At 37.1% G+C, this 16,835-nt stretch overlaps 1 protein-coding gene across 10 annotated transcripts in view; it reads right to left on the minus strand.

Annotated features, from left to right (window-relative positions):
* The window catches only part of ZMYND8 (zinc finger MYND-type containing 8), an 82,570-nt gene that overhangs the window by 61,184 nt on the left and 4,551 nt on the right, over window positions 1–16,835 (minus strand). For 8 of the 10 annotated variants that reach the window (XR_012663047.1, XR_012663046.1, XR_012663045.1 and 5 more), the window contains exons 3-4: window positions 9,646–9,829; window positions 9,251–9,366 (exon numbers count right to left, since the gene is read on the minus strand). Coding sequence is in view for 6 of the 10 variants with exons in the window: in XM_075108989.1 (XP_074965090.1) it covers window positions 9,251–9,366; window positions 9,646–9,651 (122 nt within the window). In the remaining 4 variants the exon portion in view is untranslated. Of the gene's footprint in view, window positions 1–37; window positions 226–441; window positions 671–9,250; window positions 9,367–9,645; window positions 9,830–16,835 lie in introns of those variants that run through there. The other 2 variants (XM_075108993.1, XM_075108992.1) reach the window with 2 other exon arrangements.

A 16,835-nucleotide genomic window follows, 5' to 3' on the forward strand; every position in this document is an offset into this window, starting at 1 on the left:
TAGCTATTCCATTCACTGTTTAGAAAGGTAAACTTGCCTGTTCTTCTGTCTGCCATTATCCCTGCTTGACTCCCTGTAGGGCAGTTAAATGCATCTGCTCCCTAGCTTCCATTTTCTCTTCAGCAGGCATGTGACACAACAGACAATAGTGCTGGCAAACTGCTCAGAGACAGAAAGCTTCTTTGGAACACCAGGATCTTGATAAACTCTAAAAACACCATCCTCCTGTGAAGAAGTAGGTATGCCAAGGTTTTGCCAGTCTGCAAAATAAAGCTGTGGCTAATGGCTACTAACCATGTGACCCAAGAAAGCAAATTTAAACAGTTCCAACTTAATAAAGTGCTGTGGTGTGAGTTTTGCACAACAAATCACAGAGAATCACACTCTCAACCCACAACTCATAGGCCTTAGAGAAAAAAAAATGTAAAAAGTAAGGCTTACCTCTGTGGATGCATTGTTAACACAGTGTTATGTCAATACTTATAAAACATGGAGGACAGGCTCTCAGTACTCAGGCAGAAAGGGCTTGGCACTTCAGCTTGATGATCTGTCTTCCTAATAAAAGCTAATCCCGGATTGGCTACTTCAGTAAATCTGAATGTAAAGCTTCAGGGGATTGGCTGAAACACTTCCTGAGCGATTATCTTTGTGCAGCTCTGGCAAGCAGGAGCCATCCTGAGCATAGAGAAGACAGGCTAAGCTAGGCCCGTTTCAGCAAAAGAAACTCGAAAAGAAAGCCCAACTGTGCACTCCTCGTACAAAACACACAGATTTTCAAGCAGAGGGAAGCGATCGCAAACCGCCTGCCTGAACAAATGTGTCTCAACGTGCCATTACTGAAGGCATTTGGGTACTTTAAACCTGAAGGAGGAAGAGTTCACCCAGGTCACAAAAGCTATTCTTTAAAAACAAAAAGCTAAATTCCCTTTGCTGGTGTTCTGCAATGTTTTGCACGGACAAAGCAAGGCCACAGAAAAAGAGCAAAACATACCGAAAGTGAACATGCACAGTGGGGACTGAAATTAATCACTGAAAATTCTGAGAGAATTCTCCTATTCCAGAATTTAAATATATTAGCACCTACCGTAGCAACCATAAACCAACAGTGTGATTTCTTTAGATACTATGGTAAGCTGAGCCTTAAATAGGACAAACTTCATGTCTCATTTCCACAAAAGCTATTATACAATTGAAATGGCATTATCACAGGGGGTTGCTGCCATTCAGTGCGTGCCCTCCCTGCTTCTGAAAACGCTGCAGAGCGTAAGCAAATATACCAGTATCACACCAGATCCTGCATTCTCAAATCCCCCCCGGCCCCCACCTTTCGGCCTGCCCAGGCTGTCTGTTACACAAAAATCTGACTTCCGTATGAGTCGGCTGCAGCTGCAGTTTCCTGTCTATTAACCCTGTAGGACTTGGGACTTTTTAAGGTACAAGTCAGGCCCTGAAAACATGTAGATTTGGCTACGTGGCAAGTTATCTGTCTGCTTTCACAAAAACATTAACAGGGCCTTTCAGGTTTTTCTGCTTTACCCTTTATCTTTTACTAAAGTTCTGCAAATGAACCAAAATGAGAAAACGGCATGTAAGAAACCAGTTTGATCTTGGGCCAATTCCCAAGCATTTGATTCAAAAAATGTGATTCAGTTCTCTTCCTAATGCAGTGAAAGTGGGAGGATTTATCGCTGTGCCAGGAAGGAAGAAAGTCTTAACTCCAGAAAAAGATTTTAAAGGTCAAATCTTTAGAAAGGCCCCAACAAGCCTTTACATTTTAGTTCAAAATTCTGCATCTGTATTAGGTAGTTCAGCATTATCATTCCAGAGTCATCAATAAATTACAATGGAAACCAGAAATGAAAAGGTGATTCTGAAGCATATTGTATATTTTCAAAGGATTATTTATTTTTTAAAAAATTGAGTTGTAGAGGGAGAAGTTTAATACTAAAACAATAATTATTAAATAATGAGCGAAAATAACCAAAGCAAGATAAACAGTCTTCCAATACAGCATGCAAGATCTAGGATTGTGCAAAACCGATTACAGAAAACCCTCTCCCATAAATCAAGGCAGTTGCAAACAGAATATGCACTTCACTCTACATTTACTCGAGTGCTAATGATCTCAGAAGCAATCACCACAAATAAAACTAATGCCCTCCCTTAGCTCCAACCAGCACCTTTCACGATATAACTACTTTACCACACAAACCTCTTTGCTTGAGAGCCGACATGATTCATAACTATGCAACTCAGTAAAATTAATAAACCTACTCTGCATTATCCCATACTGCGTACAGATTATTTCTTGAGGTATCATTGTCACAGGAAAGCTGCCAAACCATCCTATCACTGTGCTTACATTTTTTGTGCTCTTGCGTTTTAGGCTGCAACAGCGGATTAACAGTCCAGAGTATAAATTCTCATCTCATAAGTAATTCTGGAGTCCCTGCTGGAAGCACTTTCCCTTTTTAGCTTTGGCAATGTTTTTCAGGGCAGGGAGCAGGAAGGCTCATGGATTACACTGGCAGTTTGTTCTGTTTTAGGAATGTAGCAGAAACTAGAGAGAGTGGTGCTATAAAGGGAATGGAACAGCCCACTACAGCAGCAAGAACACAGTGGAAGTGCATGACATTCAAGTGCATACTTGCATCAGTTTTAACAGTTCAAACCATTCAAGACAGGTTTCTTTTTAATTGCATACCTAAAGGCCTACTCAGAGATATCACACACACACCCCCCACAAGCATCCAAATTTTGATTCCTCCATGCAGTAAATGTGAGGATTGTCAGCCATTAACATTTATGCTCACTGATTGACTGCTCTACTCTAATATTATTCTAATAAAAAAAAATAATCAAAATCCCTATGAAATACAGCAAGAGAAAAAAACTAAATACACTGAATTTGTCAATGCTTTGTGCTAAGCAAGATCCAGCTCTGGGAATGCAGTAATGCTGATGGTGACTGGGAATGCTGCCAAACTGACACACTTGGACTTATCAGAAAGAATCAGCATGCAGCAGATAGCAGAAGCCTTAGAAAAGGCCTGAGGTCCTATCCTCTTGATTTAAGGAAAAGGTGGCCCAAATGCAAAAGAAAAATTTACAAACCTCCAGTCACAAGCAAGAACAAAAACCTAGAAAGTATATTAGGCAGAATAGAGCATTTGTATTCAGCCACTAGGCTACTCTGCCAAAGTAAACAAAAGATTTCTGTGAGGAATCAGAATAAGACAGCTTGAAATATCTTCCTCTCTATTTTCTTGACCATACACATATTTTGCAAAAGGAAGTACAAGTCTGGTATAACAACACAGGGGTACTTATAGAAAATTCAGAAGATTTTGTCTGTTAAATCACAATGATTGCATGTCCTACTTCAGCTCGACCAATTCTTTCACATAGAAGTGGAGAATTTTTTGGAGGGGGAAGGGAAAGAAAGGTAAAGAAAACAAAGACGACAGACAGGGTAAACTAAAAGCTCTGTTAAAGTAGAAGAGAGGGCGGAGAGATTAGATTAGCTAGTATTTGTCCTCTTCAATGCTTTGGAGCTGTTAAGGGAAAACAGGGCTGTGAGGCAGGGAAAAAAAAAGTCTAAAGAGAGAAACCAAAGGAAGAATGGAAAGCACAATTCAGTCAAAAGGAAATTAAAAGACAACAATGTTAGAAGTGCAACCTACTATGCTTAGAGTTCTTTGCAAAGAACTCTGCCCGCCAGGCAGAATCTTCAGAAAGTGCGCACATGAAGCACCACAGTGTGGTAAGGGACTACACCACTTAATATATACCGAAAGCCTCAGAATTAAACGACTACCAGTAAGGAAGAGATTTGTCTGTATGACAGGAACGGGGGTTTTGATATGTACCCCTGTAGGGGGTGAATCATCACTAACAGAGAGGGAACAGTAGGTGATGGACAAAAGACAGAGCTTTAAAAATATCATTTTGAACAGATACACAACAGGGGAATGTCATGTTTTCCAGGGATAATAATAATAAACCCGCCAAAACCAGGGGAAAGAAGTTATATTAAGGGCTTGTAGCTTGCTCCTGGATTTCCAAGTCATTGTCTAACCACCCTAACTTCTAGGATAAGAACATGAAACATTGTAATACAGTGTCTTTCCTTTTAAGATTTTTTTCTACCTTTTCCCTTTTGTCCTGAATCTGCCAAAGTTATCAGTAACTGCTTAAAGACCAGAAGATAAGAGTGACATTTGATACAGAATCCAACAGTAAATGTCTACAAAGGCAGTTCCCAAATTTTTAAAAGTGAGCTGGATCCTAAAATCAGTGAACTGCCTAAGGAGGTCAGATACTTTTGTAAATTATCAGAAACTACTGGAGAATACGTTTATGCCAAGTAGGTAGCTGATTTGCCCATAAGCTTAAAAGGCTTTGCAGCCACATGCATGCGTTTGTTCTTCTGAACAATATCTTCAAATACTTTTGGTTTACATTATTTGTTCTGGATCACAACAGTCTCTCATTGTCTGCCGATTAAAAAGCTGATTTTGTTTGTAATATACACCGAATATCTGGTGCATGATGGAAGTTTCTCTTGATAGTCATTTTTAGTATATGTACATGTGCAACTGCCTCATGTACATTTCCTTCTAAAGGGAATCTCCTTTCACGCTCAATCATCTGCCAAAAATATCTGGGAAGGGGGCGAAAATTGCCCTTGAGCCCTTTCTTTCAGCAGCTGTAGCTTTTTAAGAGAGGTGCTACAGCCTATGTTATCTTAAAGCATAAGCCCATAAGCCCACAAGCCCACATATTTCATCCCTTTCACCCCCAGTTTGAATCAGTCTCTCCAAGATACAACAGCTGGGAGCTGGGGTGTCGGCTATCCTATCCTCTATAAAACAAGATTTTCATTATTACATATTTAAATTATATACTGTATATTAAACGCCTAACAGATACAATTTATTTCATATTTCATATGCAGCCAAATACTTTTTCAGTTACCTGGAAAGCAGCTGTGAGACGCATGCAGAGATACTCCATGTCAGACCTAAAGCACATCCACCACGCATTTGAACTGCACCTGTGGAGTGACTGGATTTATTGTGCCTACTCTGTGATAACAAGGCAAGGAGTCCAACTCACTGCACGTGCAAGGTCGGCGGTTATGGGAATGTAGATATGCTGCATGAGAACTAGGCACAAAGTCCTGAAAGAAGTCTCTGTTTTGCAAAGGGATTCTAATGCCCAAGTGTGAGACATCCTGCATATAGCACTTATTCTGACATGAAGGTCCTTCCCAGGAAAACAGAAGAAAGTCATTACTGCTAGGGAAGAATTATTTAGGACCAGGTCTGGATAATGCTAAACGCTAGTCATATTACTATGGTTTCTTTTTCTCTTCTGATGTTTTTACATTCAAGAATCACTTGGTTAACAGTAATGAGGTACATGACTTCTTTTGTTGTTTTGTTTAATTAAAGCTGATTATCTCACAGAAGACTCCACCAGCTAAAGCTCATACCAAGTGTATAAAGTGATGGAATTACAACCATATCTGTTATTACAGTGATTATTCCTCTATCCCAGGCTTATATCTATCACAACCCACTGCAGATTTACACTATATCACTCTCACTTTTAACCTCTTTCCTGCTCCTCGACACACTAAATTTTGCAGTTTGGCTTCAGCTTTAAGGGTCTGCATATTCACACCTTTCTCCTCCCTATCTGCCATTCCAATTGCTATATTCATCTCATTTTTGTGGTTTGCCTCTCACCAGCAAAAAGTCCTTCTTTCTTTTTCTACCACAATGCGCAGTAATCACTTTCACAAAGGCTTAACCCAGTTTCACCAACTTTTTTTTAAGGTGTTATTTTTGGTGTTGGTTGTTTTGGTTTGGTTTGGTTTTAATTAGACATACTGGCTTAAGCGTCTCACCATTCCTTCCAGCCACAGCACTCAGCTCAGTCACACTTGTAGCAGAACTGTCTGTATGATTACACTGAGAACAGAATCAGTGAATCAAATATTTACTGTGTTAACTTTAACCCAGGAAAGGCACCAATTCACAATAATTCACAATGCTGGTGCCATAACAACTGTAGTGGCATGATTGAGAGAGCAGGAGTGAGCAGCTTGAGACAATTTAAACAATCACTACCACTAAAAAATTTTTGTGAAACTACGTGATCAAGCACTGCATCCATATTTTCAACGCATTTGTGCTATTAACTATGTTTTCTTCATGCCCAAATGACACTGTAGATATGTCCTTGTCTCTTCAACCTTATGAAAAGGCAGGAAGGAAGAAAGCCTTTGAAATATAATCATGTCTCTGAAAAGAAGCAACACGTTTTCCAGCTGTGGCTTTGTCTTCTGAAGCCAGGTGAAAGACACGCTCATAATTAGCACCCATTTCACTCACATTAACTACCATCTGCATAAACTGTTGAATTCATTTCAGCACCTTTACAGATTATTATTTTTCATGCACTGATGGACTTACAGACAATGTTTACTGAGCCTTCCTTATCAGGTGACAGAAATGAGGACACTCTTGAGCTAATGCCACTGTAAAGTTGTTTCTGAAAGGGAGGCTTACTGTAAAGAAATCTATACCCATATCAAGAAACAAAATTCTGAAAGGGCAGAAGAAGTCATGCTGTATTTAGTCTACTTGCCAATAACATAATAAAATCCAAGTGTGTGTTAATTAGGTACACAAATAAGTCTTAACTATGTGACCAGTCTGCAGAGTTTAGGGATGCAAAAGAGAAGTTGTATGCAACATTTCAACCACATAAGGAGCAACAGAATAAAAGTATAGGGGAAATAAATGTATTTCTGTGTTTAAGCTACTATACGTCCAAAAAGAACTCAAGCACAAATGTCCATTTACCCTTTTATAAAGCATTATTCTGACTTCTTGTATAATAGTCTTGCTTAATCCTGGCTTTGAAAGATATGTTAGAATATAACATTCCAGGCAGTACAATGCCAACTGAAAACAAGTTGTGATGTTACTGTGCATTTCAGAGTGTCAGTAATTCAGGAAATACCGAGGTATTTCGCAGAGGAGGAAAAGAATTCTGCAAATATTTCTTAAGCAACTCTATGCAACATCCATTCACTGGTGGAGGATAAAATTAGTATTGTGACCCTTGTTTTACTGTCTTTCTCTCTATCTCTCAGCTTTATTTCTTCTAAAATCACTCAGATGCCAGTCCTGCAATTTGCACATTTTTAATCTCTCCTGTGCATCCAGACAACTGCTTGTTCTTTCGAGGGATGTGAGAATGTTTTGGGAAAACAACCAGTCCTGGATATTAGCACTGTGCAAATATTTTAGCACTGTGCAAATATTTTATCACAGCAGAAAAACACGATTCAGAAAAAAAAAAAAAGATTTGCTAGTTGTTACTATTCTGATTTACAGTGCATTTTTCATCGTTATATGATGGCAGAAAAATACTTAAAATACAAAAGGAAAAACTAGACCAACAATTCTAACTTTAGGACACAAATCAAAATAATTTTCATGACCTAAATAAAGCCTGGCAAAAGAGATGCTTGCAACTCACCCCACCAAAATAATCTAAAGTGGATACAGATTATTAACTCGTTGACATTGTTGTAGGCTCATGCTTGTGAACCTGATGTAAAGATAAGGACTAATTCACAAAGATTAACAATATGCTTTCTAAACTGGACATTTATCAAACCAGAGACACTATCTGCACATATATTTCGGGTCCAGATCCCAAATAAGGCCTAAGAATTTAATTAAACAAGATGGCTAAGTTTTATATAAGACTTTATTGCCACTGAAATAGGTACCATTATTACCAATCTCATTCCCAGCCACATATTCCCACTTCTTCCATCTCACTGGATTTATTATTTGTAGACCCCTGCAGTCAGCCAGTCCAGTTTGCTCAATCAGCAAAAAAACTAGTTGCATTGGTGGGTTAGACTCTGCAGCCAGGAACAGCAGAGGGAGGGAGGGAAGGAGATGACCCCTTTCAACAGCTAGGGGCAGTTAGATCAGTTCAAACTGTACCTCCCACTTTTCCTCAAAGTTACTGCTACAAAAAGAAAATTACATACAAATATTAGCCAGTTTTCTGGATTTTTTGTGCTTTGACTTCTCAGTGTTACTCACTGATCTACAGTGTTTCGGGTAAGATTAGTTCTTTGTATTCCTGTGAGCAAAATGAACCTTACAGCACTACTTGGCCTGTTCTTTCTTTCACTGTGCGAGTCCATGTTAAAACCAAAACAAAACCATGAAACACGAAACCCACAGTGTATTTGCAGCAAACACTTGGGTTTACTTATTTGTGTATGCATTGGTTTAGGAAAACTTAGATCTTGATGGATGGATAGCATAGAATACCACCAGCAATTCAGATGGCATTCAAAAATTGATATTGACATTTTTTCTGACAACCCAGAAAAGAACAAAGGGACTGTATGACAAACAAATGCTACGCTCTTTTTTAAAAGCTGATCAGCAAGGCTGCATAAGGCAGGGCTATCAGCAGAAAACTTGAAACACAGCTAGCTGTCTGTATAATTTAAAAGATAAAAACCTTATCCTATGCAACTCATGTATAATAATTAAAAATTCTCTTTAACATTGCTTCTATTTGCGAAGATTTGTAAAGCAAATGCTGTTACAGGCAATTTCTTACCTTGAAAGGTAAGGTTGTCATTCCCGCTTGTTCTTATGATTTATTTTTTTTAATTAAATAAGTCATCTACATACATTTTACATTATTTTCTTCTTCACATTAAAATATGATGAAAGTTGGCATAATTGTCCAACATTTAAATATTTCTATTTTGTATAGTTTTTATAAGCACTTGAAAACAATGTAAATTACTTACAGGAAAAACATGTTCTAGTGCAGAACAGCCAGGTTTGTCCTGTAATAAATTTCAAACCTGCAAACTGTTCTGTATTTGTTGTCAAAGGACAGTTTCTAGGATTGGAGCCCTAGACTAAACAACTCTGTAACTTTATATATGGTGTATCTGAACTATTCTACACCTACTTTTGCATGTAATCTATTGAAATGGGATCCTGATCTTGATCTGGATGGTTCTATAGGATAGATATTTAAAAAGAAACTTCTTTTAACATTCATAATAAGGCCTTTTTTTCCCCAGACGTTTAGTACAGAACAAAGAAATTACCTATTTCTACTCAGTCGGATACATTCCAATAAAATAATCCCATTACATCAAATGACCAAAAGCTGTTTTCCTTACCGTTTGTGTGGAAAGGATGGTAAAATTTTCAGAGATCTGGCGGGTTTTTCCTTATCTAGTTTGCCAACTTTGGTGGAAGTGTAGCATCCCCTAGCGTTCATTTCCACGTTATTACACTGGGAAAAAAAAATGCGGGCAAATAATCGCTCATATCTAGAAAACGCTATTCAGAACAGTTAGCATAATATTCAATATTCATTTTCACGTCGAGATTTTAGCAGAGACACTTCACTGATCTGCCTGATAACCATAAAAAAAATCCAAGGGTAAAGTTTTCCTCAAGGGATACATCTACTACTGTAGCAGCATGAAGAGAAGCAATCAAAGAGCGTGTTTAAACTCATATATGGGTTAGTGTCAACACCAAGACTATGGATGAGCGATCCTGTACTGACCTGCATGGCTCATATCAGCAGTCACAATTCTGGGCCTCCAGAAGAACCCTAGTAAGCAGTGTTCAATGCTTTCTTAGTGAGGTAACCATGGAACAGTCTGTCCTGTGCTTTGATGGAGAAGAGCTCTCATACCTCTCATTATCTTCCTCTAGCCACATCAAACACGTCATGTGTAAATTTAATTCTAGGAAGACAAACAAGCAAATGCAAAGCATTTGAAATCATTGCTAAGTCTCAGTCCAGACATGTTTTTTGCCATAAAAGTTACAGTTAAATATCTAGTACTATGTAAACAACTCTTTGTAAACATGGATAAAAACACAAAGGCTAGAAGCAAACCAGTTCTTGTACGGTGCAGCAGCAAACAGAAAATACTGAGGCAACTGGGGCAACCACCACCAGGGGACACTCACATAACTCCAAGAAATATACATTCAGAAGAGCTCGACATACCCCTGACAACAATTTCTGGAGAAAAGGAAGGCATATGGGCCCTCAGAACATACCTCTAATTTCTTCAAAGTTCTGTCAACACTGGATGACGTTCACAATTAGTAGTCTTGCACAAAGCACATGTGATCTTTTCAGCTTTGATATGTCAGATTTAAATTTAGTTTTGCTATAAAGCTGACTAACCATCAGGCAGATGTCTTTGAGCTTTTGAATCTACATTTTTATTTACGTTAGAAGTAAGCAGTTGCAACCAGAATGTAATTCATTCTGAACTGAATATATTCCCATATATCTTAGAAAACAGAAATTTTTTCATTCAAGTAGTATGACAATCACACTATTATAGTTCTACAACTTAATCAAGAAAGGACATCATAGCTTAGTTCAGAATATCTGTGTTCTCTGCAGTAACCCCACAGACTTAGAGATCTAATTTACTTAAAAATTCCATGCACAGTGTGCCTTGAGCTTAGAGGCAGGTTCATTTCCAGTGACAAATGCTTTTTTCTTACCTCTGGCTGGTTTTCTTGGTATCTTTTAAAGATTTTTTTTTCCTGGTGGTGGGGGAAGCCACCTCACCCTGATAACATTGAACATATAAACAAAATATAAAATTCATCCTCCTCTGGATGGCATGATGACACTGTTTTGCCAGCTAAACTGATAGAAAAGACCTGTACTACAAACAGTTTTAATCAACTTTTCCAAGAAGAAAGATATAGTGCTTTAGAAATAAATCTCTCCACCTGTCTGCAGCATGAGAGCTGCTCAGCTTTGAAATTAAAAAGCCAAAGGACTTTTAGTCCCGCTCCCCCCAAAAGCTTCCTATGCCAACAGAATAATTCAGACAACTAGAGAGACTTCTAGAAATATTGTAGATGCTCCAGAATGTCCCATGTGGCCTCTAGCTTCTACTCCCCAAGGCCAAGAGTCTCTTACAAGTCCTGTGTCATATGCATCAGCCCCATGAAGACATCTCAGCTCCCAGAACGCGCTTAAAATTACACTAGATCCCTCTATTTAGGAAGCTAAATCCCACTCTTTGGAAAAATCTTAGACAATATGACATAGCTGGAGTTAATAGCTTCCTGGAACATCAAGGAATTAAGTTTTTCACTCACTTCGGGGAGATGCTGTGCTTTTATCACACAAGCTATACAGAACAGTCAGAATTAATATATCCAGGCAGACAGACAAGAATTTACAGAATTCATTACTAGCTCACCTGGCTTGAACTACTACAGCTGGTTTGTGAAGTTCTATGCAATGCTACTTCTTACAGAAAGATGTCTTTATTGATGCCTCATTAATCTCATTGGTAAAATATTTATGTGGTTACCATGTAACAGGAAAGAACAATATTTTTCATAACAGTCTAACCTTATGAACCTAAGTAAAGGAAGAAAGATAGATAAAGCAGATGTGGAACAGTTCTCTATGACTAAAACACTTACAAAATTCCTTACAAAATTCTAACATATATACAGTGGGAGCCATGATGAACACATCTTGTATCATATTCCGCTAATTAATACTTTTAAGCTATACACATCATTATTTCACAGAAGCATAAAGTCATTTAGCAGTACATACAATAATTTCTCCTCCTCTTACCTCAAGCATGCACCTTACATTATTTCAGCCACTAAAATACTATAGGCTACATGTTTCACTGTTTTGTACATGCACACAATCAGGAAACATTTCTTCCCAACATTAATACCTCACTGGCTGTTTGACAGAGTAAGCAATTAAGCTGGGAGAAGATAATTTGATAACAGATTTTGTGGGAAAAAGAAAGTAACAGAAAAGAAATACAGTTAACTTTACACTGTTCAGTCTTGCTCTCTGATACTGTTACAGTGGCAAGAGATCTGGTTTTGGACATTAAAGTGAAGAACATAGATTCTTTAGGTTTTTTTCCATATTTGCTTTTGTGGGTTTAGGTTATACAAGTTATAAGAACACTAATTCTCTATAGTTTCTACTTATTAATTCTCAATTTTTCTTTACTGCTTAATTGCTGTAACCATTGCATAGAAAAGAGATTAAGCTATTATTTATGAAGAATAAGAACAGATGCTTATACAGAATATATTATTGGTCATCAACTGTGACAGAATATTCCCTGCTTTAGGATAAAAACTAACGGGGTGGGGTGGGGGGGGAAGTAATAAAAAAAAAAAGTTCATGAAGGAAATCTATCAGAGTTTCTGTGCACCTGGCACTTAGCTATTATTGTCTGCGCTGCCCAGGCTTGATTGGCAAATTGCATATGTGTGATCTCAGCCTCATAGTTTGCAATAGTCTCACATAAACTTTCAAATTGTAATATGAATAGAAGTAAATAATGACAATAAATCTGGGATAAAAAAATTTCTCCTTTCAATTCCCTTCTAAAGTTTGTATTTTACTGCATTTTTAGGAGTAATAAAGGTTGACAGTGGATTAAATTTTTTTTTTATTTTTTAATCCCATTTTAGGAGATTTGCTGCTAAGTGATTGCACATCTAAGCAATACCAGTGCAAGATGTTGACACACTAGTCCAGAGACAGCGAATTTCCAAGAAAGCATCATATATATTTATGAATATTGACTTAGGTAGAACAATCTTTAGAATGCTAAAGAAAATGGGAGTTTATCCATCCACATAAAAGATTAGAAACATCAGATTAAAACAAAACAAAACAAAAGGTTTCTTTCCAGTTTCAACTGTTTCTGGTCATTAGTTTTTCCTTGACAGACTACTTAAAATATTAATGCATGAATGAAATATTACTCTTTGCGTTGCAGGGTCATCTATTTAAATGTCACTTTAATAGCTTATTACATAAAACCCTAGGGTGAAATCCAGGCTCCATTATCTCCAGTGAGCCCGGAGTTTCACCCAGGACATTCATCTGTTTTTTCAATGTATGTAAATTATAGTCATTCAAGGACAATAAAATTTTTCAGGCAGATTAAAAATTATTAATGTATCTAAGCCCCTCTTGTGTCTATTGAGTAAGTTGTGAACAATAACAGTTAAAAGAAATGGGGGTGGAAATATTGAAGGGAACTGGAAGAGTTTTCCAATTGCAGTCTCAGTCTGTTTTCTTGTATTACTGTTACTACTTTGCAACTATCAATACTTTGTTTTTTATGCAAAACACTGTATAAAAGCATTAATCTGCCCATTTAACAAATGGTAAAAACATAGAAGGAAGAATAAATTACTTTCCCCCCTGTGAATGAAAAGGTAAATTCAGTATTATGGTTTGAGTGATAAGCTTGGAAAATGAAAGAAGGGAACATTGGGGTGAAAAAAAACGTGGGCATTCCATCTTCCTTTTGAGTGTAAACATCTGAAAGCCTCTGGAAATTGTCCGGTATTTCTTTAGCTGACTTCTGTTTTCATGATTCCTTGGTGGTAGGAAAAAGGCCTTAAAACACAAGCCTTTTTAATCCTTAGTTAAACTACATGGTACCTCCAAGCCAAAAAAAAAAAAGTTAGACAATATAAGTTATTAGAAGTTAATAGGCTTGAGAGAGATCTGGGATAGAACCAGGACTTCAGTTTCAAGGTCTGTTCTGTAACAAGCAATGTACGTTGCTTCTGCATAGTGCTATTAGCACTGGAGCATACAGGCATGCACTCTGTAGGCACACAAATAATATTGCACCAAGATGGGACAAGGGCTTCTTTGGAAATAAAGCTAAGAGTAGGGAGCGCAGCACTCATTCTAGAAACCCTGTCTGTCAGCGTGGCTGTGATTTGTAACAACATAGCTTCATCAAACCAGGTTGGATGGTGCTTATTTGTGATACACAGATTTTGCTGCCAAAGTTTCAATTTAGATCTTAATACAAAGTAACACATGGGGTTTTGTTCTGTTAAAAGCCGGGCAGGCTTTCATAGCCTCCAGTCTGGCAAAGGTAAACAGAGATAGCTACTAATAAATGGTCATGGCTCATTGTTCTTGTTATAGTAGAGTTATAAAGGCCTGGCTGAACATCATTGCTGGCTTACTTTCTTTTATTGTGTAGACTGGATTGCACTGGAGCTTTCAAACAAGCAACCTGGTCTAACCTCATAACTTGATCATGCTTTGAGTAGGAGGTTGGCCTAGAGACCTCCTGAGGCCCATTTCAGCCTGAATGTTTCTGTGATGTGCACAGTAGTATGTTTTTCTCTACTAATGCAGTCTAAAACTTTCTTAAAGTTCAGGTAAAGTAAGCCTGGTGTTTTTTTCTAGCTGTGAAGTAAAAGAATAGTTCTAACCTGTGCTTTCATTCCTATTTACATTTTGGTGGCACTTTTGAGCTACTCAGAAATAACATGAGACAATAAAGAATTCATGTTATCTGGGCGGTGAAACATGTAGTGGAAAAAAGTTATTCACCAACTAATACCAATTATTGAATCATCATTATGACCTCTGGCTGTTCAGATTGCCAAATGGCAATCTCCATATATCCTATTGGTAATTATTCCAGGCTCTCAGCCTGCCTCTAGTACAGATGTATATACTGCATTTGAAGATATTGTGCTTATTCTTCTGTTATAGCCAGTCATTTAAAAAATGGGAAAATAAGTTAAAAGTGCAACTGTTTGTTTTACTGCTATATTATTAACCCATCAGGGAGGAAAAGCAAATGGTTATTACAAGGATAGACTCATACCAATGATAATAAATACTTTTACAAGGTACAATGCAAATGTGAAGTGTTTTCTGGAAATGTTTTACGAGTTTTTTAGCTTAATTTTTCCCTAAAATAGTTTTGTTTGAAATGAAATCTGCCTCAGACATGGCCAAAAATGTAAGAGCCTGAAAACCTAAGTCACCAATTAATTATCATTATCCAAGCTGTAGAAAAAGCTTTCTAAAAGCAGGTATTACTTGGACAACATAACATTAAATGGAAGTGTTTACATTTTCTAGTTTCTAGAATGTAATTTCTGAGATAACACTTTCTAATATAATAGTTTTAATCAGCTGGTGATCTTGGAAGCTGTTCTTTGAAGAACTGCATATCCAGAGACACAAACTCCATTCCAAAAGAGAAATATACAATAGAAACAACACATAAATGCATAAAGGTATATGTGGAAATAGGTGATTATATTGTATATATCAGTGGATTAAATTATTACCATTTAAACAAGGTAAATATAAATGTTGTAAACCAAGGCAGGTTTAATGCCAAGTGGATATATATGAAATGCACTAAACATGAAAACAGGGCTTTACAACCAATATAAACTAATGTACAGGTTTGGGGGATTTTCTAATGTATATTAAATGTATTCAGACAAAAATTTGACAGTATCTGGAGAACCTGCTTACTACATTAAATAGCAAAATCCTTTCAATCTCTCCATTTTTGTTCAACTACATGGACCTCTAAAATACCTTAGAAAGAACAGCCCACCTAATACCAACAAATAGAGGCTTTCGGCATAACTATGAAAAATATAAGCATTTAGCCATCAAAAGCATCTTAATGCCATGCTACAATAGTAAAATAACATTTGATAGGATTTATAAATAGCAAATTTTAACTCAAAGCCTTTACTGAAACACCAATAAGAATGGGGTTTTTCTTGTGATCTGAAAGCTCATTCCAACCCTACCTCTTTTTAACTGTACAGTCAATACAGCACTAGAAAATAAACTGGAAAATAATTTTGTATTAAAACCATAATCTGGGTCTTCTAAATAACCATTCCCCAAAACAATCATTCTACTTCTAATTCACTACCCCTCCTTCCCTTCTAGAAAACATTTCACACCATGACAAAAAAAGTAACCACATTTGATTTTCTAAATATAGTCTTACAAACTAATTTGTAATCACTTTGTCACCTAATAGTCACCCTTCGAAACAAAGAAGCGATACTAGACTGCAACCAGATTTTCAGCCTGAAAGGAGGAACAAGTCCCAGAATGAAACAAAGGGTTTCATAAAACCATAGCGATGCAGGAGCTTGTATTCAACGTGTGATCTCTTAAGAATGCACTACTGCTTTAATGTATGCAGCAGTTGTTCCACCTGCTCTGCAAGTAGACTATTTATTTGCTTAATAGATCCTAAATAAAAACTGCAATCAGTCACCACAGAAATTTCACATCATTACATAACAGCCAGAAACTGATTACCAGATGCAGGCATTGAACCGGATTTCTACTTTTCTGTTTCACAAAACAGCAAGATAGCTTTTTTCTTACACGTTGCCTAAAACCTAGTACCTGTTCCTTTCCTGCCTTTCTTAAGTCTCTATAAATATCATTCAGTTATGTATTATGAAAAAATTACTTCAGCTGCTGCTTCATTATAAATTTCTTTTGGATGCATGATTCCCATTGAGAATTTTAATTATAGGGCAGGGGCACAAATCCGTACTTGCTTCACTTCCCCTGTCCCAAATATATGACCTACCCTGTAAGTTCTTAACACAGTTTTCTTTTTTTCAGAGATAGTAGAATGTCAAGAAATAGGCAGATTGTTCTCAAACTGTAGCACAGAATCCTAAGAATTCACTATTGTACATTTGATGCTACAAAGGTTATGTTCTTTTTGCACAGTTCCAATTTTGTAAAACTTTTTTATGCAAAGACTAAATTCCAAGTTTTAATTCCTACAAAACAGAAGCCTGTTTTGCAGGGGTTTATGAAGAGGAAAGAGAAGCATGAAATACCGTACAGAAACCTATTAATCATTCATCTAGAGACTTGTCTGCAAAAATGACTGGACC

The sequence above is a fragment of the Phalacrocorax aristotelis genome, chromosome 13 (genome assembly GCF_949628215.1).
Source record: "Phalacrocorax aristotelis chromosome 13, bGulAri2.1, whole genome shotgun sequence".
NCBI lineage: Eukaryota > Metazoa > Chordata > Aves > Suliformes > Phalacrocoracidae > Phalacrocorax > Phalacrocorax aristotelis.